General features: G+C 38.2%; 1 protein-coding gene across 1 annotated transcript in view; it reads right to left on the bottom strand.

Moving 5' to 3' along the window:
• Positions 1 to 24,839, bottom strand: part of LOC130070416 (malonate--CoA ligase ACSF3, mitochondrial-like) — a 182,057-nt gene that overhangs the window by 35,503 nt on the left and 121,715 nt on the right. The window contains exon 10 of the mRNA XM_056234791.1: positions 115 to 246. Coding sequence (XP_056090766.1) covers positions 115 to 246 — 132 coding nt within the window. The remainder of the gene's footprint in view (positions 1 to 114; positions 247 to 24,839) is intronic.

Below are 24,839 nucleotides of genomic sequence, written 5' to 3'. Positions count from 1 at the left end.
AAGTTGCAATTACATTTTTTATTCTGTGGCGGAAACAAGCTTCAATATCAATTAGTGTGAACTTGTGAAGTGTGTTTTCAGGTCTCCAGTGAGGAACGAGGGCTGCTGGTTTACCTGGACCAGATCTTCAGGGAGCTGTTTGCTGTTTTCTGAGACTCGGATGGGTGGGATGACCCAGTCTCTCTTCACCCTGACCAGTGGACCAGCGCTCCTGAGTCTCCATGGGTTCAGATCACTCGACTTCACCTGTGACAAAACACACACAGCGATCAGACTCTGGAGGCTCTTCAGTGACACACACACACACACACACACACACACACACACACACACACAAACACACACAGTATACAGCAGCTTTAAGGGCCTGTTAACACGACACCGTTTTCATCTAAACATGGAAAACTAGTTGTAACACACATGTTTTAAATACTTTCACACAGGCCAGCATGATGAAACCCATACTTAACATGGAAAACTAGTTGTAACACACTTGTTTCACGAGTTTGTGTGCCCATATAATCTTAGCGTACGTGGTAAACAGATTTGGCGTGCTGTGTGCTATAGAGGGTCTCAGAGATGATATTCAACTAAACACAGAAAACTGGTGCGTTTTGACCACTCATTTACCTGACAACAGCATTTCGGGGACCTCAACACGGATTTCAAAGGGTATGTTTTAACACGACACCGATGTACTAAAAACGGAAACGTTTTTCCTTTTTCACGTTCAGGCGACAGCGCTGTCAAAACGATCCCTATCCAAACGAATGCGTAAAAACAACTAAAAACTTTGTATTCTGCTGTCAGGCCAGTAGATGGCGATGTCACTTTGTAAAGAAACACTGTGCGCCTATAGGGCGGCACGATTAATCGAAATGAAACCGGACGTGATTTGGTAAAGGCTGCGATTATTTTATGTGCAGCTTGTCAGTGAAGCACGGCTCTGTGATCAGCAGTAAATGCTTCTCCATCTGAACACCAGAGGGCGTCTCACAAACACACACACACACACACACGCCAAATATGCCCTTCAGAAGTACGACGACATAGGAAAATGTTTTATTCATCAAACTAAATGGAGTAACTCAAAACCCAATTTTGCTCATTTTAAAACAGCCTTTAAAATGTATTTTGAATCTGTAAAGTATTTTAAAAAATCGAAAATCCCAAAGCACTGTATCTCTGCTAAATGAATTTATTTAAAATTTAAAATTCTTTTTATTTAAATTATTGTTATGTTTCAATTTAAACTTACAAAATGTGAAAATGTGTAAAAGAAATGTGTCAATAACTTGCTATTGAATTTTGTAAATTTGAAAGTTCCCTATGGGCATCATGCATGCTATCACTGTATCTGAATAAACAGAAAATTGAAATGCTTTGAAACATCACTAATAAACACACAACTACGTATGTGTTTTATCTGAGTTCTTCAAGCCTTTTTGGGAAAGATCGCGTGTTGATTTTTTTAAATGCACATGTTAAGCGACTCGAACACACAGTGCTTTTGTTTCCAAAAACATGCATTTTTAAACATGTTTTAAAAGTTTGCATTTTCAGGCCACCAAAACATTGTTGTCGTGTAAACGAACGGCCAAAATGCATAAAACGTTTTCCATTTTTTGTTTAAAAAAGGAGACTTTGAAAAAAGTGCACTTTGTAACAATGTCAAATTAAAAGTTTTACTTTAAAGTACATTTTAAACGATTGTTTCAATAATCTAAAAGACTATTTTTGATTTGTTGACTAACAAACTTAAATACATGTAAAATACTTTATTATAATTTTAACTTTAGTTTTATTTGATGGTACATTTAAAGTTAATATATTTTAAATGTGCCACATTTGTAATTACAAATATATTTAAATACATGACATATAAGTCTCAAAAGAAATGACATTAAAGTATTTTTTAGTATAAATGCTTGTCAGAGCATTCAACATTTCAACTTTATTTCAAAGACAACAGAAGTAATAATTAAATTACATATAAAGATATACTTAAGTCCTTCTCAAAAAAGTTCACTTAATTGTGTATCATTTAATATTAATTTATTTTATTCATTTTCAATGGTAAATAACATGCAGATAAGTGTATGAGAATATTACATTCAGCACACACACACACACACACACACAGCTGTTCAGTGGGGAAACAGGCTCCGTTTTGTCCACCCATGGCCTGTCGGCTGTCGCTCTGAAACACGTTCTGGTTTACTGCACCTGACAGAGGTCAGAGGTCAGAGGTCAGGGGTCAGCTGCTAAACATGCTTTAGTGACAAAATTCCACACGCGGTGACAGAATTCTCACACACACACCGACACAATGTGTGCAAACAGTAAAACATTCTCACCGTGGACCAAGACTGATTTATGAAACTACAAGGACTTGTAGTGTACTTAAGAAATATATTTGAAAACATATGAAAACATAACATTATATGAAAACCCCAAATTCAAAATTAGAATATTGTGAAAAGGTTTTCATAAGCTGTAAGCCAATCATCACAATTATAACAAATAAAGGCTTGAAATATCTCACTTTGCATGTAATGAGTTTATATAATATATTAGTTTCACCTTTTAAGTTGAATTACTGACATAAATGAACTTTTGCACGATATTCTAATTTTCCGAGTTTCACCTGTAGTTTAGCAATATCACCAGAGCAAGAGTGTTATTTTTTGTATGTGATAGAAAATGTGATATTGATTTTATACAACATTTCAATAAACCAGATTGATTTACATTTTAGACACAATATTGTCTGTTTTTGCTCAATTTCGTTCTAGAACTGATGTCTCTGAGCGACACACAGCCGTGTTTCATCACTGAACGAATCAAGTGAGTCATCGATTCAGTGACTCGTTCATAAAGACGGCCACTTGCCTCGTTCCTGAATGAATCAGCCGTTTGAACGAATTGGCTGAATAAATGATTCAATGACTCACTCATTAAGACCGAGACTTGCCGCAACCGAATAGCAGTTTCAGTTTCATACAGAGTATAATTTAATTTTTCATGTTTATAGCGTTCATCAGCTGGAAAAAATAAATCTAGAGTGATTCCAACGATATTGTTTCTCTGTGCCGTTATCGTTATGATTGTGTTGTAGACTCTTTTATTATTTTATTATATTTAGAATGATTTTAGGACTATACCTTTATCTCTATATTCATCATCCTTGATGTGTTTCTTTACAAAAGTAAATTAAGAAATGATGTTTACTTTATAATTCAGTAAAACGACATGTTATTACGAATATTATTGTTACTTGTTCATCATTGTATCAGTGATTTATTCGCAGACTTTAGCAGCTTCTTTTCACGAAGAAAAACAGTGACGAAACGCGTTTGTCCGTTCAGGGCCACCGTAGTTAGAAGTTACGGTGGCCGACAGGAAGTGATGTCGTCGTCTGAGACAGCAGAGAGTAGCCCGTTAAACAATGAGGTTTCTTTACCAAGATAAATTAATAAATTAGGTTTACTTAATTATTCAGTAAAACCATATGTTATATTGTGAATATTACTGTTACTTGTTCATCATAGTGTCAGTGTTTTATTCGCTAGATCTTTACACAAAGAACAACATAGTGACGAAACGCGTTTGTCCGTTCAGGGCCACCGTAGAAACATGTGGATGTGTGTGTGTAGAGAGAAATGCATCATTCTAAGCTAATAAAAACATAACGCTTCATTATGTAAGGTCTTTATACACCACTGAAAACATAGTTATGTATATGATATTGCATTTCTGTCTACAGATCCTCCTAAATATTACACACTGCACCTTTAAGAATGCAACAATAGGGCTTGGGTGTCGCGTTGCATTCTGGGACGTGGCGGCCATGTTGATGGCCTCGCGAATGTAAACATACAGCAAGTCGAACGAGGAGAAGAAGCAAAGTTGGGAGAAAGAAAAGAAATAAAAAAGATGTTAAGGGGTGGTGATGGCGCAGTGGATAAGACACATGCCTTTGGTGTGAGAGACCCGTGTTTGAATCCACTGCGAGACACCAATGTGTCCCTGAGTAAGACACTTAACCCCTAGTTGCTCCCCTCTGACATATTGAGAGTGAGGAGTCACGTGCCGATTTGGGCGGGGTCTGAGCCGGTCGGCCATGATGGTAGGAGACGCTATCGGTTGCCAGGGGCAACGCCTTCAAAACTTCACAGAGGCGCGACTAAACATTCCAGAAATAGCGAAAGAGAGACAGCGCAGCTTAGTGTTTGTTTACATTTTACCGATACGCCGCAGTTTCTTTGGAAGATATGGAGAAGGAAGAGAATTGAAAGGGGTTCTATCGGGAGAGACTAAATAACAATGCTAGCCAGCTTAGAGAAACTGCTTGTCAATAAACTGACAGCAGCAACAGCGAGCAAAGCCTGCTTTCAAAAGCAACGCATTTCAGCACAGTTCGCCTTTTATTTAACACAAACGAACGAAATTAATACTCTGTTATTCAACTAGAGTTGTTTCATTTGTTATAGATATATCTGTACCGCGAAATGTTTTAAAAAGACACTTTTTTAATGACGTACGATTCGCATTGACAGGGGAATGTCCGATCTGTTCGCTTAACGTTGCACGGCAGGTGCAAATGCACGTATCTGATTCATATCAGATTTATTTCCACATAATGAGGCCTGAATGAAACATCAAGTATGACTGAACTCTCGCAGTTTAACGTTACAGGTTTGGGGGTTTCTAAGTCTTGCACCCGCAGCCGCAACAGACTTGTTCAGCTTCTAATGACTTAAAGCTTCTGAACTCCTGCATTGTGTAGGCAGTAACGTTAGGCACTGATACCATAAACAAACCAGGTAATTAACTTTGTCAGCGTATGTGAAAGGTGGTAGTGCTTTGGTCTTTCGTCCATTCTGTAGCAGGTCGTACGGGTCCATGTTGATGTCAAGTAGTTTCTCTAAATAACGCTGCTTTGTGTTGTTATTTAGTCTCTCCCGATAGAGCCCCTTTCCTTTTGCTTCCCCCTTCTTCATTTATTCCCAAGAAACTGTGCCTTATCGCAAAAATGCAAACAAATATCAAGCTGCTCTCTCTCTCTGTCGCTATTTCTCTCGGTCTCACGGTCGAAGTAACCATGACAACGGATAGTGTATCCTACCAAGATGGCGAATCCTTCCCACAATGCAACGCGGAGTGATACGCGTGACGTCACCTTCTCATTCTCAATATAGCAATTGTAAGTCGCTTTGGATAAAAGCGTCAGCTAAATGAATAAATGTAAATGTTAAAATCCCTAAAAGGATGTGGAATTTACCGAGATAAGTTAAATGGGGAAGCCAGGGGCCGGTATGTGGACAAAATCGGCACTATTAACGGTTTGGATATGAAATGGCGCTTTTCCACTGTTAGTACGGCTCGGTTCGCTTTTATACTGCGTGGTACGGCTCGGCTCGGCACGGCTCGACGTCTGCACTTCGTCCGCTGACCACGATTCAGCCATTTCTTTTGTTTTCTTTCTTTCTTTTTTCTTCAAGCAAGTAGTTTTAAAACAGGTGCTACTGGCTGTTACTGGCTATTTACAGTTTTTTACAATCATTTTGTTACTATTTTCAGAACCTTGATGTCATTTTTCACAACTCTAGACACAAAACTCACAACCAATGATCAAAATGCACATTTTTCAAAACTCTAACCCTTTTCTCAATTGTTTGGACACAATACACATAAAACTTAGATCATTTGTTCATTCAACAAAAATCACCTGTTCAATATGACACAACTTAACATCACAGTACTACTATTTCAAAAGGCAATTCACACATTACATTTTAAACGAGTGTCTATTCATTTCCTTACAATGATCTAACTATCAATTGATACAACCGCTTAAAATGATAAGTAACTGTTGCGTTACTCTTAATGCATAGTTGTATGGAAACCGCCACACAATCTTCCATGTTTACAGTAAATCATGACAGTTTCAAGATAACGAGATTCATTGTCACCAATTAGCGTGGAGCATGAACCAATTAGACTACAATATCCATGGATGTAGCCTAATGTTTTATATTTTTGCTTTGATTCCAATAAACCTGTGTTGTGATTGCACGGTAGTGTTTTGCATCAATATATTACACACTTTGTTCAATGATTCCAGTGTGTATTCTCTCTACGACTGCAGTGCTTTTACAGAGATGTATTTACTGTACATGTAGACCATAATGAAACCTGTATCACCTATTTTGGTCTACAATATTTAATGATTGTACGAACAATGACACAGTGAAACTATCGGTTGCTTGTGTGTGGGTGATCTATAGTTATGTTTCAATGGTATTTCACAGTAAATTTGTTTTTTGAACCAATGATTGTGCAAGTGCAAGATTTCTTTAAAGATGTGAATGCACAATGCAATGTTTTGAACATTAGACAGCCTGTGTTACAAGTGATAACCGTTTTGAGTTTTGTGTCTAGAGTTTTGAAAAATGACATCAAGGTTTTGAAAACAGTACCAAAGTGATTGTAAAAACTGTAAATCTAGCGGGTTTGATGTCTCGCAAATACAATGACGCTGGTAGTGACGATTCTGTCTGACCAATCAGTGATCTGCAGTGTGTTCACGTCACATTTTAGTATCGGTACGGTACCTTGTTTGTGGTGTGAAATAGTAACGCCAAATTAATCAAATTAAGACCCACGACTGAGAGGGTGTACGTCTATAAACAGTGCGCTGTAGTCCGAGTAGCAGTAAAGGAGGCAATCAACATGGCGGCCATGCCAAGTAATGACGTCACGACGCCCAAGCCCTATAACAATGTATCACCATAAGAACCCTAAACAGCAGCAATGGCAGTGATAGTCGTCGTGCATCGGTGAAGTGTTTCCTGAGCCGACATTACAGGCATGTTCAGACCCTGTTGGAGAGCCTAATCTTAGAGCCGCTGAATCTCTGTTCTGCTAGTGTAGTGCTACATCACACCCGGTCTGAAGTGTGTGCTCTGGTATTCCAAGGCCAAATGCATGTGGCAAGACTGTCTTAACTAGTTTGACCAACAAACAGTTAACCGAGGGGTAATCAGTGTTACTGTTCTGATTCAGATTAGACCGATCTACCTATGAGGAATCTTAGGGTGTTTTCACACCTATAGATTGTTTGTTTTGTTTCCAAAACAGGGACTTAAGTTTGTCTAAATTAAAATAAATAATTTCATAAAACTCAAAACAATGGAACACTTCAGTTTACTTAAAATATATCAGTTCTGTGAACTTGAAAGAAAAAGAAAGTGATTAATACATTTATAAAAGTTCAGTTTAATTTAAGTTTGTCCTACTCAAACCAATTCATTATTTTGAGCATTAGGGTTTACAGTGGACAAAGGAGACGGATTAAAACACCAGTTGTGAACAGGAATGTGTCTCTAGTCTAGTTGTGATCCGGTCGACCAAAACACATCTTAATACCAGGAGTAAACAGGGCCTTAGGTATAACCTTTCAGGAGCCAGAGCTTCAGCATGACTTCTAGTGCTGTATTTGACAAGGTAAGCCAACATGAAAGTCCACGCTCCTCTTTTGTTGGACCAGTTCGAAGGAAAAGACAAAAGACCGAGGTGGAGGATATCAATGTTTGTAATTGTCGATCAGTAGAGAGAACAGAGTCCGAGAAGAATCCGCTTTCACACCTATAGATCGTTTGTTCTGTTCTGAAACAGGGACTGATTTGTTACAATGTTGCAGATTCTTCTTGGTTCGGTTCGCTTTCACAAGGCAACCGTTCAAAGCGTACCGAAATGTGTTCACAAAAGTCACATGCAAGTACAACTGTCCTCTTATTGGTCAGTGTTTCCTCTGCGTCTTCATCAAGATGATTGACAAGTTCGCTTCATGAGCTTATTGTGGCTTTATTTGTAACTGTCGAGACATACGCAAACACTATACGGATGTAGCCGTCATTCCCGTTGTTAAATTATATAATGTTTTCGTATTAATACTACAGCAAATTCAAACGTGCAGTGTCAAGACACATGCAAACACTATACGCATGTTATAATGCAGCTGGAGCAGGAATCAAGGCTTCATCGGGACAGCATGAATGAATTTCGTTACTGAATGAATCCGCGTTTTTTAGCGAATCGAGTGAGTCATCGATTCAGTGACTCATTCATAAAGACTCATTCACTTGCCTCGTTCCAGAATGAATCAGCCGTTTCAATGAGTTGGTTGAATGAATGATTCAATGACTCACTCATTAAGCAGTTTTAGTTTCATATAGAGTATAATGTCATATTTTCATATTTTTTCATATTTTCATTCATATTCTTGTCACCTGTGAGCTGCATTAAACAGCTTCTGGATTTTATTTTATTTTTTATGGACACATTGTAGCCTTAAAAGTGTATTTATGTGTATTACATTCTATGTTGAATCAAACTATTTCTTTCTCTCATCTAACACAATAATTAGTTTAAATGATCTAATTTAAACATCGAGCCAAAACTGATGTGCGATTAATTCAGGTAAGCAATCATGTGATCCATTAGATTACAAAAAATTAATCACAAGACAGCCCTAATATTAATATACGGGTGAAACTCAAAAAATGTGAATATCATGCAAAAGTTCATGTATTTCAGTAATTCAACTTAAAAGGTGAAACTAATATATTTAGTATATATAACTATATACATATGCATGTATAACTTACTTTTCAGAGGGCTGACATTTCTGTATTTAAAATCCTTTTTTTATAGATTTTGAATTTGGGGTTAATCATAATCATCAAAATTATAACTTTTGCACGATATTCAAATTTTTCGAGTTTCACCAATACCGTTTAACCGAATCCTACTGGTGTGGGATTGTATATTTGAGACTGAAAGGATTGTGTTGTTCTGGGTGGGATTGACTGGAGGTCTCTTGATGTCTTTAACAGAGCTGCACATTTGCTACTTCTCTTATCATTTACCCATGAGCTTTCATGAGTGTCTGCTAATGCAATCTTCACCTCATTTAGGACATGCATGAGTGTCTGTACATCCTCAGTTCTTTTATTCAGTTGCTGTTTAATATGAGCTTTTTATACGCCGCGCCACTATCTCGCTGGACTGTCCGTCCGCATACAGAGAGAGAAAGTGAGATTAAATTAAAGTGAGACTTTTGCCTTCACTGCGTTCTCCTCAGAAACACCCAGTGATCTCACATCTCTCAATGTTTCAGATTTGACAAAATACAGATAATTTTTAATTTTATATGAACTCAAATTCTTCCGCTTTTGTTTCTCATAAAGATTTTAAAGTCCCCCTGAAGTCAATTATTTTATCCCTTAAAATTGATCACCAAAATTACAATATTGAAAAGTTTTTTTCCCCTTGAAAAAATTCTTCACGCCTCAAAATATCTTGAATGTAACTCGACACCTCATTTAGTATACACGGGGGGCTCTATGAATATGCAAATGAGCCCCGCCTCCACTCACTCACTCAGGTCAGAGATCCACTGGTTGACGATCACACGTTGATCTGATTGGTTACAAGGTCGTTTGTGACGTCAGAAACACCAGCGATTTCAAACCGTGTTTTTGAGACTGTCTTTGGTTCACTGCAGTTTTAAGCAGAAAATACTCAGCAATGCTGTCGACTTATGAACTTACACATGGTGTGTCTTAAAGCACATTAAAAACACCACACAGACACATAAACAAGATTACAAGCTTGTCTTTAAAATCACATTTATTTTGATGGTCCACTTTAGACACTAATCCTAACCCTAACATAACATCTAATGACTTTTAGCTGACATGAAAGTTACTTATAGTTAGCAGAATGTCTAAAGTGGATCATCGATACAAAGTGCAACTTAAAATCGGAGAGAAACCTGATCCTCCAGTATGTTTCCAGAGCCGTATGTGAAAACATTTGCTATGGGGAAGCACTGACCTGACTCTGAAAATACCCCACAGAGACAACAGGTGTCGATCACAGGCTTTCTGGAAACCTCACATTCAACTATCCGTCAAAAAACAAGCTCTTCATTTCAGGACGCTTTTATGAACGGTCAAGAAAGTGCAACCTTCTGGGCTTTCAGTGCTTTGGGGAAAAAACATTCCAGTTCACAGTTGTTGCTCTCTGTGTCACACTCACATCTCACCCAGTTTAGCTCAACTTTTACCAGAGTAAGACATTCCTAAAGCTCAACACACACACACACACACACATGGCAGGGTCAGCTGGTCCGAGCCGAGGCGTGACTAACACAATCAGATACACTACATTTCTGAAGAGGAGAAGAAACGGAGTGAGTGTGGAACACATTAGGTGGAACACATACAGAGTTCTGGACTGGTTTTAGTGTGTGTGTGTGTGTGTGTGTGTAAAAAGTGTTCAGTTCACTTAAAAGAAATTTGTCAACCCCTTTCCTCAAAATTATTAAGTAAATAAGTGTAATGCTTTAATTGAAAAAAAAAAGTTTTTTTTTAGACTTGAAAAATCCACATTACTTAATATTTTTCTTAAATATTAATATTTATTAAAACTTGTTTACTTAATAAAAAAAGCAACAGATTTCCTATTTTTTTTTAAGTTAAGTCAACTGATCACTTCCGTGCGTGTGTGTGTGTGTGTGTGTGTTTTATTTAGTTATACAGTAGTGGCTGAAAGTGTTTTCCGGCCTGTAGGAAAAATTGCATCTTTATTTAAATATTATTCAAAATATGGTACAGATTTTGTAATCATATTGCATTAACTACGACTTTTGCCTCAATAAACTCATAATTGCTTATTAATAGTTAGTAAGATAGTTGTTCAGTCTAGGATTAAGGGATGTAGGATATGATCATGAAGAATAATGCATTAATATGTCCTTTCTAAGTACTAATAAACAGATAATATTCCAGTAATATTCATGCTAATAAGCTTAAGAGTGAGATTTGGAGACTAAACTGCAATAAGTGTAACAATTGTTTTATTTTTTTGATAATAACGCAATGCATTTGTGCCGATATTGTTTTTGGCCAGGCTGCCATACAAAGAAATTATGAACATATGCCAAAAAAAAAAAAAAAAAGAAAGAACGAAAGAGACCAACGAAATTATGATAATAACTGATTATGCTGTAGTCAAAGTTTCCTTCTTTTTTTTTTTGCACAGTAAAATAATACCTGTCGCTGAAGTTTGACTTTTTTGTCAAAAATATTTGTTAACTTGTTTTGTTTTTCCTTCACATTTAAAATATTTGAAAAATATTTTCCTCATATTTTGGTCATTTAATCAAGCTTTTAGGGTCATAAAAACAAACTATTGGCCAATACTGTACATTCATAAAGCCTAAGCAACATATTACAGTGCATTATGTAATAAATTGCAAAAATTCAATTGATATAAACTTTATATATTTTTAAATAATTTATTCCTTTAACTTCCTTTATAACTAACTTACTTACTAACTTACTAACTTACTTACTAACTTGCTAACTTACTTAGTAACTTACTTACTAACTTACTAACTTACTTACTAACTAACTTACTAACTTACTTACTAACTGACTTACTAATTAACTTACTAACTAACTTATAACTTACTAACTTACTTACTTATAACTTACTAACTTACTTACTAACTTACTTACTAACTAACTTACTTACCAACTTACTTACTAACTTACTTACTAACTTACTTAGTTACTAACTTACTTACTAACTGACTTACTTACTAACTTACTTACTAACTTACTTACTTACTAACTTACTTACTAACTTACTTACTAACTTACTTACCAACTTACTTACCAACTTACTAACTTACTTACTAACTTACTTACTAACTGACTTACTTACTAACTTACTAACTTACTTACTAACTTACTTACTAACTTACTTACTAACTTACTTACCAACTTACTAACTTACTTACTAACTTACTTACTTAGTTACTAACTTACTTACTAACTAACTAACTTACTAACTTACTTACTAACTAACTAACTTACTTACTAACTTACTTACTAACTAACTTACCAACTTACTTACTAACTTACTTACTTACTTAGTTACTAACTTACTTACTAACTAACTAACTTACTAACTTACTAACTTACTTACTAACTTACTAACTTACTTACTAACTTACTTACTAACTAACTTACCAACTTACTTACTAACTTACTTACTAACTTACTTACTTACTTAGTTACTAACGTACTAACTTACTAACTAACTTACTAACTTACTAACTAACTTACTTACCAACTTACTTACTTACTAACTTACTTACTAACTTATTTACTTAGTTACTAACTTACTTACTAACTGACTTACTAACTGACTTACTAACTTACCTACCAATTATTTGATTTTAGAGAGTGTTTCTGGTTTATTTTACAGTAACTGATCCTGATGTCATCCAGGAACATGTGAGGCATTGAACCCTTACACACCAGAATGCTGTCATGTCACGCTAATTCAAACCAGAAATCACTGTAATAACCGTCAGTGAACGCCGTCCCTAATCTAATGGCTGGGACCGGGATGACTGACTCTCCCCAGCTGCTTTATTAACAGTGTCTGCTCATTGCGTGGCCTGGGAACGTTGCCCTCCTATTTCCACCGACAAGATTACCATGTCACACACACGGGGTCGAGTCTGCATCTGGGAACAGCTGCGTATTAGCAAGACCTCGCTGAGGCATGTGTGAATCTCAAAGCTCTCAGTGAGACATGAGCCTCTCCCAGATCAACTCCCCGAGAAACACCAGAGACTTTTAGCAAATTAAATTACACTAGCAGTGTCTCAAGAGCCAGATAACCAAAGAAGAACAGAATTAGAAGAAAACTATCAGTTCATCAGCAGGTTGGGACAATGATGTGGAGGAAACTTCGAAGGCCACCGGTGATCACCTTCATGTATTGCACATTCTCTCTTAATTGTTACATCAGTTGTGCACAGAATTGTTTCTCACAGAATTACACCAATAGAAGAAACTGTACTATGTACTTATGATAGTAATTACAATAACTGGGTAATAACTTACTAACCGTGAACATACTAAACCTAACCTTAACCCATATATTTACCTTATATTACCCTACTTTCTTCTGTAAACCAGAATAAGTTGGCAAAACTCAAAAAATATAAGGCAATCAGTTGCCTCAATTTTTTAAGTTAAGAAATTCAAAGTTTAAGTAAGTAGAACTGGCAGATTGTGTACTAATTGTTCTTAACTTGAAATGTCTGAGTACACTAATTGATACATTAACATTTACATAAAAACTTTCATGTAACCTCAATCTGAACTTTTTTATTAGTATAAACTTAGCTAGCTTTAACAAGCTAGTTTGCTAACATGCTAATTTGTTAACATGTTAACAATAGTATGTTATACAGTAGCACTTGCTGTACGAGTGCAGAGATATAAAGGTTTATTTGCTCTCAAATCAAGCTCTCAATCACCATTTGTCAATATGATGTTAACTATCCTAAAACCAACATTAACAGAAATCCTTCTAAATTAGCAGCAAAACATTAATCACTACTAAATCTCCCACATAACATTAATCTTGCACAAAAAAAAACCCCATTATATTACACTTACTTTTAGCATTTACTCTCCCTTTCGAGTGCCATCTGCAAAGCATGCTGGGAAATAGACATCCCAGCCGATTCAGTTAAAATTTAAGTTTGTCTAAATTCAAACTCAAAACAATGAAACAGTTCAGTTTACTTAAAATATATCAGTTCAGTGAACTTGAAAGAAAAAGAAACTGCTAAATACTCATAAAAGTTAATTTGACTGAACTATTTAGTTTAATTTAAGGTTGTCCTACTCAAACCACAAATTAAATGAATTGTGTCTCTGAATAGTTTTTTATCCTTAGTGAAACACAACAGTAATCTTACACGTTTCCTCCAGAGTTTCATAAAAGGTCTTAACAATGTTTTAAGGCCCCAATATACAGCGTTTAGATGAATATGTAAATATGTGCTGTGCGCTTTCCTCTCAATAACACAAAAAACACAACAAAAATGACAGCGGTGAGAAAATATCTTCACCCTTTATTTAAATATTATCAAAAATTTGTTTCAGATTTTGTGAGCATATTGCATAGTTGTACTTGGAGTTGATTGGTTGGTCAAACTTTAGATTATGTTACTATTAACTAACTATTAACTACGACTTTGGCCTCAATTAACTCCTAATTACTTATTAAGGTAGTTAATTTTAGGATTAAGGGATGTAGAATATGGTCATCCAGAATAAGGCATTATGTGCTTTCTAAGTACTAATAAACCGCTAATATCCTAGTAATATGCGTGCTGATACGCATCTGGTTAAAAGTGAGAATTGGAGCCTAAACTAAAGTGTTTATTTAGGCAATGAAACCTACCAAATTGTGCTGACATCATTCTTAGCAAGACTGTCATACAAAGAAATTGCGAACATAACCGGAGAAGATTTACACCTCAATGAAGGCGGAGCCTCAGTGACACACCCACCTATTACATCATCACCACTGACCAATGGGAGTTCAGAGGCGTTTACAACTTTCTCTGCAAAGTTCGCTTTATCAAGCTGTTTCGAACTCCTGAAACAAACTCCAAATTAACTTAATTTCGGCCTGATTTTGTTCGTAATGACGCCACCTTGTTCTTCGACTCCACTTGAAGTATATCGGGGCATTTAAAGCGACAAGATTTGAAAAGACTGAATAATCTGATATATACTATCCACATTCATTTTATAGCTCTATGCTCTTCATGGACTGTCTATTTATATTTATCCTAAAGAAATGTTGATCCTTAAATGAATTGATCCTATGTTATGAACGAGCAAAATTAAATTAAGTCTATGATAATAGCAAATGCTTTGGGGAAAATGGGTCGGTTTTAACCAAAGTAACTTAATACAATTGTTCTTGAATTGCTCATAAATAAGAAAGCAACCTTTCTGCTGTTTATATATCACATGATGAAAGTCTGGCAACTCCAGAACAAATCTCTCGTTTCAGAATCTGTGTCTCATTGCAAATCTAACCAGTTCAGATCATTGATTGTGACAAATATTCGGCTTTGTTTGCATTGTCATTCGTTGTCTTCATGATTCATGACCTTGAAACGGTAACGAGCTTCAAACCAGCCGTATTTTTCTTATTATTATTCAGTCTTTCATCATTCAATTACTCAGAATTGACACGTGTTTAGATCATTAATAACCGTATAATACATCTGACGGTTCAACCAGTTGAAGACAAACTTAACAATCAATTACTAAACACCATACATACCACTAAAGATGATTTTAGCAGATGTGACCCAAGCAAGGTCAAAACTGTAACCACTTCAACAAGGGAAACTAACGCTAATCAAGCGTTGCTTAAAAATAAATTAACGCACAATAATCTGATTACAGTAGCTTCTAACATTTGATCGCGCTGAGCAACTCATGCTGTAATTATTAAAGATAATATCAAAAACCTATAGCAAATGATAATATATCATAATATTATATTTCATAGTAGTTTAAAAAGCAAAACAATTTGAACTGTCATAAGTAATCACCCCCCATTACTTATAAAGAAGGTTGCAAACTCTCAGATTATATTTTAATATTATATTAGCATTGAGCTTTAATTTCACTGTGCAACTGAAAACTGAAATAGATAGCATTGAGTTAATAGGTGAAGGTCGACTCACCTGACACACAATGGTCAGTATTGCACACAGTACCGCCACGGCCCTCATCATCGGCTTCTGACCCAATAAACCACTGACAAACACTAGAGATGCACCAGTGTGTGAAGACTGAGCCAAGTTTGCAGTGAGACTCTGTGTCTCTCGCTCCTCGTGTCTCAGACTTGACTGACAGCACATGTGTGTGTGTGAAGAGCCTGCGATCCCATTCCCAGCCCCCACAACACTCTCCCATGGCATGAACACACACCCCAGAAAATACATGACCCAGTCAATGAGAAGAATACACCTCCAATGAAAAGAACTAGATAAGGAGTGTAATAAGTTTGAGGACAAACTTTGATGTTGGCTTGACAGAGCCAGGTCTGAAAGTTTAGAATAACTTCGAAAGCTTAAAGTTTAAAGATTTTACTCGGAGAAAGTAAAATGCATGTTGCTAGCATGATCCTAGCATGTTTTAACATTTTTATAGCATTTTTTACCACATTGCTAGCATGAATTAGCATGTTGCTAGCACGTTTTATCACAATTCTAGCATGAATTAGCATGTTGTTAGCATGTTTTATCACAATTCTAGCATGAATTAGCATGTTGTTATCATGTTTTGTCACAATTCTAGCATGAATTAGCACGTTGTTAGCATGTTTTATCACAATTCTAGCATGAATTAGCATGTTGTTAGCATGTTTTTATCACAATTCTAACATGAATTAGCATGTTGTTAGCATGTTTTATCACAATTCTAGCATGTTACAAGCATTTTTAGCATAGTGTTAACATGAATGAGCATGACACCAGTATGTTTTAACATTGTTACTGTGAAATAGCATGTTGCTAGTATGCTTTAAGAAGTTGCTAGCATGTTTAAGCATGTTGATATCATGTTTTGTCTATTGCTAGAATGATCTTAACATGCTTTAAAGTTGTTATCATGTTTTTAGCACATTGCTAGCATGTTTGCTAATATGTTTTACCACAATTCTAACATGTACTAGCATGTTGCTAGAATGTTGTAAAACATTGCTAGCATAAAATACCATGTTTTGGCACATTTGCTAACATGACTAAGTATGTTGCTAGTAAGTTTTAACACATTGCTAATATAAGCCGAGCGGTAGAACTGACGGTTCATCATCAAGATGACACAGGTTCAAATCCCGCACAAACATGGTCTGCTGTATATTTTATATTTATTATTGCAGAGAGATTTGTCTAGCTCTAAAACTCTGTTACACCATACAGTTTTGTTTTATATAGGCTATATATATTTTTTATTTATTTATTCCAGGCTCTCACGCCACACCCCCGATTTCTCACGCTGAAGTGTCAACCCGGTCGGTCAAATTCCTGAAAGATATAGTTTATCTATAGATCTACCTGTTGAGCCACTCGTGATCGACTAGTTATACCGCAAATTAGTTAAAATATCCCGTAATCTATTTAGAGCGAGCGTGCATGCGAGACAGATATTGTGCTCCAAACCGTGCGCGCGCATGGCAGAGAGGTCTGTTCCCTACAACCTAGAGTTTTTAAAAACATGGTTTTAAGTAAAGTGTGATTTGCCAGGGGGGACTGGGATTTCCTTCTGGTCTAAACATCCCTACTTCTGCTGAATTATTTTAATCCCCACACCCCTCCCTCCACAGCTAATCAATGCTATAGGCTACTTCACCAATATCAAATATATAAAATAGAGATATGCAACAGGCACGTTTAAACGAAAAACAATAAAATCAAAACCAGCGTTTCAGTTGTTCATTAGTTCCAGTGGCCTTAATGCATGCACGGCTTTTCAAAATTTCACAAAGCGTGTTGAGATTATTTTGAATGAAATATTGAAGTTTATAATTAAGTGTTTTGGCACACCACGCCGAGTGGCCCTATGCATTTTTCTAAAGTCGGGTTTTATTCTGGCATCGTGAGTTAGTGTTCGACAAACGCGGCGGCGCGTTCATTTAGATTAATTTATTTATCTCATTATTACAGCTAAAATAACTTAATAGGCGACTCCGTAATTTTTTGGTCATACAGATAAGAGTAGAGTAGCTTACATCGTTCAAAACTGTAAACTTGTATTCATATTAGGCTAACGACAAAAACAGTATATCTGTCCTCTCTGTCTCCGGGAACTGCGCATCACAAAAATGAACCGAAAGCCACTTCAGCTCAGTCACGATAAGAAATCGGCTATGTCTAAAGCCTTTAAATGTCTAAATATTTAGGCTAATAAATGTTATCTGATTATGTAGGCTAATCCATATGAAAACGAGAGGTACAGAGGATCTACTCAAACATGCGCTTCCCAATGAGAAAATGACAAGACATGGGTGAAAATCTCGCTCTAATTAAATGTAGGCTAAATCGCCCTGAATTAAAATGTAAAAACATAATAATGTATTTGTCGAAATGTTGCGATATTGTTTCATTTAAGTTCATAATTATTCTATAAATGTTATTTAATTTAGCAGCATTACCACGAAGCACCGTGTTTCGATATTTATTTGAATAATACAAAATAAAATAAAAACTTAATTCACAAATTGCATGCCTGGTTGTAAGGATCCAAAGATCCCTGTAGACTTTAATATTAAGTTGAACATTTTGTTCATGACAACAAATTAACAAGCGTTTTTTCAGATTATATTTAGTTTTGCTTGGAAAAAGCTGCCCCAAACCAGTTTTATTTCATCAATTATTGAAATAATGAAATATTTAGTAATAAACTTTTATGACAGAAATATCACTAGGCTACATGTAACTTAAATCATTTAATTCCTTCATTATCAACACTGTCTAGAATGGCGATTTAAGTGTGAATTGCGACTTCTCTTTGTGTTAAGTCAGCCTCAGACTCCGATAGCCTGTGGGGGGGGGGGGGGGGGGGGGGTGGAGGGACAGTTGCTGGACAAAGGTGTTAATGTTCCTCTTTCATATGGAGAGTGTCGGATAGCCAGCCTGATGAGCAGGCAAAATTATTGTAAGGATAAATCTGTGTCCAAATGTAGGCCCCATATCTTATTAAATTATAAATATTGTAGTTTATTTATTGTAGCCTATTTAAAGTTTTTTTCACACAAAATTTCAATTGAAGTTATTGTAAGGTGAATTCAACAAGGCATGCTGTGTCTTTGAAGCAACAATTAAAGGTTAAATAATTTTTTCGTGATTTGTATGGCTGACACGCAGCGACATATACAGTATTATCAGCTGTATGATGTGTTTTTACCCTGAAATGATTAATTTCGAGAGAGAGACCCGCGCGCGCAGCGAGGGAGACTAAATAAACTTGTTAAAAAGAGATCCAGCGCGAGAGAGGCAAAGAGAAACGCATGTTTTTAATTTAATTATGTTTCTTTGGACAATTTTCGTTTTGTAGGCCTAATGTTTTAATTGTTTAATTTAGCTGTAATTTCTTTGGCAATACAAATTTAAAATGTCGCAAGAATAAGATTAGCCTAGTGTTTCTTATTTTGCATCGCAAAAGAAATAAACTCTAAACAAGATGCAACCCTGTTTTAAATTAAACAATTTAAACCTTGAAATGTTCGAACTTGGTTTCAAACTTAAGTAATTTTAGTGTTCTTTTACATTACACAATAATTTAGCAGACTAAAGACGAGCTTCTTCATTTTCATTTTCTGATCGGCTGACAATCTTCATCAGTTTTTGTCGTTTGTGCAGCGGCTGCGGTTCTACAGGAATGTAGCAAATTTATGTTGTAATGATAATCAAACAAAACTCTTGACTTTAAATAAGTGTAGCGCCCCCTACCTGTCTTTCTTGTAATTAAGTAGGACAGCGCTCCAGATTCATTAACTATATGCCTACAGATGTTGAAGTTAGGCCCCTCTGGTGTCACTAAATGAATTAATTCTCTTTTAGAAAATTAGAATAATAATCTATACTTTCCTTTTACGAAGTTACTCAGAATTAAATCTCTACGCCCCCAAACTGATGAAGTCAACAAACACTTCTGAAAGAATAACACACTGGTAAAAGTACAAAACAAATAAAGGATTTAATTGTAATAGAATGATCAAATGTTAACTGGCTCAAACAATGAGTTTCAGAATGTGAAGTGTTCCCACAATCACATTCACATTAAATGGGACACAATTTAATCCTCGAAGGACAATTTCTCAGATGCCCGACCTACTGAAATTAGTATACAGGTCCAATAGAATCAGTATATCTTAAACCAATGACCTCAATGGGATAAATGTATACAATAACTCACAAATTATACCAAATATACTCTGAATATAAACAATTACATGTTCAGTGCACTGAATAATACTAGAATGTACCAATATTTAATGCGGTGGGCCCACACACACACACACACCAGTCATTGACTCAACCCCACCCCGTTGCAGGCCTGAAACGTGGCTCGTGTTCGTGGTGGCCGGGAAACTGACAAATGGCCCCTTCACTCTCCTGAGCACAAAACAATTCAAACAAAGATACCTCAATTCCACGTGCAATGATACCGCAACTCCGGAATCCTGCAGCAGGCGTCACGCAGCTCCTCGTCCTCTCTCTCCCTCGTCAGCCGACGAAATGCACCTCCCACGCCGCCAGAGGAAACCCCAAATAACGCGGGTATTTGGGGCGCTATCTGGTCCTCAAGGTCTCCCTCGTTGTGAAGGGCAACAACCAGGTTAAACAGTCTTTAGTCGGTTGTTTAACTGTCGCTGTAATCAGTTCAGATGCGCAGATATGCGCAGTGATAACTAAACGAAAACACTCGGATTCGCTCCCACACGGCAGGTTAGCCACACAAAACAAAACTATAAAAACACTGGCTACAAAGTCAAAGACGCACACACAAGCAATTCATCTTGGATCTACATTACAGTTAAAGGTTGTTTAACTTATAAAATCGTCAATCAAATCACTCTGTACCCGCAAATGCGTCTCTCTCAATCTCCGTCTCTCTCCCTCTCTCCCTCGCGCTTGTCAACAAAAACTCTCATGTCCCGAACAACCACTCACATTACACAAAACACCAGTGAGGGCGGGACTTAATTCACATAAACCAATAACTAATCAAACACCTAACTTGATGGTTAAAGCCACGTTTTCCACAAGTACACCTCTATCAAACTTGTATCTCATGCACGCGCGCTCTTAAAGGCACAAATACACGTATGATCACAAACAAAGATGAATGGTTAATTCACATTTTCTCTCTTAATTAAACAAATACAAGCTAATAAATTGAAGTAACTTATTAACAACACAGTTATAACCTACTGGGTTACATGCTCCCCCTTCTAAACATCTCATGACCCCATGAGATTACTTCTCAACACCTTAATGGTGACTTTAGGCTCAGTAGAAGGGTTTAACTGAGTACAACGAACACATTGTGCCATAGGGTGACACCACATGGTGTTACAGGGTTTCCTTTCTGAACCTTCCCCACCCTCTACATTTATGACCATCCCTCTATGAATCAGAGTTAAGGGTCTGTTAGTGGGCTGTCCCAGAGAATCATAGCTCAACTTGACTACGGGTCGTATCTCCCTTTTTGGGCGGGAATGAACTGTCTCTACTACCTCTTTAGTAGCGTTAATTCTTTCCATCTCTCCCCCTTCTAAACCAGGATCTCCCCTAGTCTCTGAACTTCGATCGGGAAACTCTCCAGGGCCTTCTTCCATGATCATCGGCTCTGCCATGTCGTCAAAAGGTCTATCCACCTCCCATCCACAGTTAACCGGTTCATCCTCCACTGTAGAGTCCTCCAGTGTAACACACTCTGGACTGTGCTGTCTCTCCACTCTATCCGAGTAGTAATAACACACGTCATCCTCTTCACTTTCAGAGGAGTTTCTCAACTCACACCCTGTCGGCACTACATTTCTTTCTCCTAATCCTCTTCTCCGTTTTCTCTCCCTAGATCTTGTCCTGGTCTCCGCCGGAGCAACAACTCTTGTAGGTTCTCCAGCATCTGTCAACCTCACATGATCCCCAACTGGCAAGAGATGGTCTCGGTGTAATGTTCTTACACTTCCCATTCCGGACTCAGGTTTCAGGCGATACACTGGTAAGTTCTCTAGCTTTTCCACCACCAGGTAAGGAACAGAATTCCACTTGTTGCAGAGTTTGTTCTTTCCAGTCAATGCCAGATTTCTTATCAGCACACGATCTCCCACAGTCAGACTCTGGTGTTTCACTCGCTTGTCGTACAACTGTTTGTTCCTTCGCTGACTTTTCTGGGCAGTTTCGGTGGCTAACTGATATGCTCTCTGTAAGTCTAATTTCATTCTTTCCACATACTGTCGATGGCTTCCTGCTCCCTTTCCATCAGGCGAAGTCCCGAAACACACATCCACTGGCAAACGAGCCTCTCTTCCGAACAGAAGATAGTAAGGGGAAAACCCAGTGGCTTCGTTCTTAGTACAGTTGTAAGCGTGTACTAAACTGTTAATGTGCTGACTCCATCGGTTCTTTTCGGCTGGATTCAGGGTACCAAGCATGGAAAGGAGCGTTCTGTTGAACCGTTCTGGCTGTGGGTCTCCTTGAGGATGATAGGGAGTCGTTCTGGACTTTCGGATTCCCAACATGCTTAGAAGCTCTTTTATGAGACCACTCTCAAAATCTCGACCCTGATCAGAATGGATGCGAGAGGGTAAGCCATAGTGAACGAAGAATTTGTCACACAGTATCTTAGCCACAGTCAGAGCTTTCTGGTCTTTGGTGGTGAACGCTTGAGCGTAGCGTGTGAAGTGGTCTGTTACGACGAGAACATTACCAATACCTTTTGAGTCCGGTTCAATTGACAGAAAGTCGATGCACACTAAGTCGAATGGCCCACTGCTGTGTATGTGATTCAGTGGGGCCACTCTCTTGGGTAACGTCTTTCTCATTACACACCGGCCACAATCCTTGACATACTGCTCTATGTATGCAGACATTCTAGGCCAATAGAAACGGTCTTTCACAAGTTCCGTAGTTTTTTCTACTCCCAAGTGACCAGAGTCGTCGTGCAATGATTGTAACACAGTAGCCCAGTACTTCTCGGGTAAGACGAGTTGTGTCTTGTCTCTACCACAGGAACTTTTGGTGACTCTGTACAGAAGTTGACTCTTTATCTTTAACTTGTCTCCCTGCCGCTGTAACAGAGCAATGGTAGCATCAGAACTCCTAGTACCAGTAAGAATCCTTCCTGACTCCACTTCTCGCTTTACTACACCAACTACCTGGTCTTCCTCTTGAGCTTTCCTCAACTCAGTAGTGCTCAACTGTTCCATTTGACTAAGCCCCAAAGCTGTGGGACAAGAGAAAGCTTCAGGAATACCCTCAGGTAACACACCCAACGGATCCACCAGTCTGGATGATGAGCTTCCACTTTCAGCAACCACTGCTAACTGACAGATGGCTCTTACTCCTGACTTGGGTATCTCCTTCCATTCAGAGCAAGCAGTTGATTCACAGGGGTAGCGAGACAATACATCCGCATCGATGTTGGCACTTCCTGGTTTGTATTGCAAGCTGAAGTTATAGGTAGCTAAGGCAGCTAACCAACGATGACCCGTCGCACTCAGCTTGGCACTTGACAACACATAGGTCAGGGGATTGTTGTCGGTCTTTACCACGAACTGGGCTCCATATAGGTAGTCGTGAAACTTATCCACTACCGCCCACTTGAGTGCCAAGAACTCTAGCTGATGTATGGGGTACCGTTGTTCTGATGCACTCAGTTTCCGGCTTGCGTAGGCCACGGGCCTCATTCCTCCAGAATGCTCCTGATTCAAAACGGCCCCCAGTCCACTCAGACTAGCGTCTACATGCAGTACATAAGGCTTGGCAGGATCCGCGAAAGCAAGTACTGGGGCATGGGTGAGACAGTAAATGATTTTATGGAACGCTGCTGTACAAGTGTCGTCCCAACGCTCTCCAAAGGGTTCCGATACTCTGAAGTAAATCTTCCCATCACTTGACTTGCTTTTTTGCCCAGATGTTGGCGGGTAACCTTTAGTGAGCTCTGTTAAAGGCCTTACAATGGCGGAGTAATCCTTTATGAACCTCCGGTAAAATCCACAAAACCCCAGGAACGACCTCAATGTCTTTAGGTCAGTGGGCCTTTTCCAGCGTGTTACGGCTTCAACCTTGGCTGGGTCTGGTGATACTCCAGCAGCTGATACAATGTGGCCCACATACCGAACTTGAGGCTGGCAGAACTGGCACTTATCTATTGACACTTTCAGGCCACATTCTCTCAGACGGTCCAGGACTTTTAACAGCCTCTCTTCGTGTTCTTCAAGGGTGCGTCCGAACACAATGATGTCATCCAGGTATACTATTACTTGGAGGAGATGCATGTCACCAACAGCTTTCTCCATGAGCCGCTGGAAGGTGGCTGGAGCTCCAGTGATCCCTTGAGGCATCCGTTCAAACTGGAAGAATCCCAGGGGACAGATAAACGCTGTCTTTTCTTTATCTTCCTCCGCCATGGCTATCTGATAGTACCCACTGCGGAGGTCCAGCACGGAAAACCATTTACTACCAGCCAAACTGTCCAAGGCATCGTCGATCCTGGGAGTAGTGTACTGATCAGGGATAGTACGAGCATTTAGAGTGCGATAATCGATGCACATTCTGATTGCCCCACTCTTCTTCCGTGCTACCACAATGGGCGATGCATACGGACTCCTTGACTCTGTAATTATTCCCGCTGCTAACAAGTCTTTGATGTGACGTCGTACATCCTCGATGTCTGCAGGAGCGATGCGTCTGGAGCGTTCGCGGAACGGTTTTGGGTCTTTCAGTCTGATGGGATGCTCCACTCCACGAGCTAATCCAACATCCCATTCTTCAACAGAAAACACATCACCTCTGGTGGCCAACTTGTGGCGCAGTCTCCGTTCCCAGGCCTCAGAAATGGACGACTCACCAAACTTAAACAAACTTGGGTCTATTGCTTGGGAGCTCTGTTCTTCAGTCCTGGCAGTGAGTGTGTCAGTTGGATATACATTGGCAATTACTGTTCCCACCGGAATGGAGATATTTTTTGATGTTACATTATGGATCATCACCTGGATGCGTTGTCCTTCTACGGCGGATGATGGTAGTACCACTGGGGTTATGAATGTTCCAGCTGGAAGACTAGCGTCCTCAGGCGTGTCCACCACAAAAATCTCTTTTCTTAACGGCTTGTCAGTCTCCAGTTTACAGACAGCACACA

Source organism: Rhinichthys klamathensis, unplaced genomic scaffold, assembly GCF_029890125.1.
Source record: "Rhinichthys klamathensis goyatoka isolate OS25496 unplaced genomic scaffold, OSU_Roscu_1.1 h1tg000406l_1, whole genome shotgun sequence".
In the NCBI taxonomy this organism is placed as follows: Eukaryota; Metazoa; Chordata; class Actinopteri; order Cypriniformes; family Leuciscidae; genus Rhinichthys; species Rhinichthys klamathensis.
The sequence above is the reverse complement of the archived record's forward strand: the minus strand, read 5'-3'. Positions and strand labels throughout refer to the sequence as shown.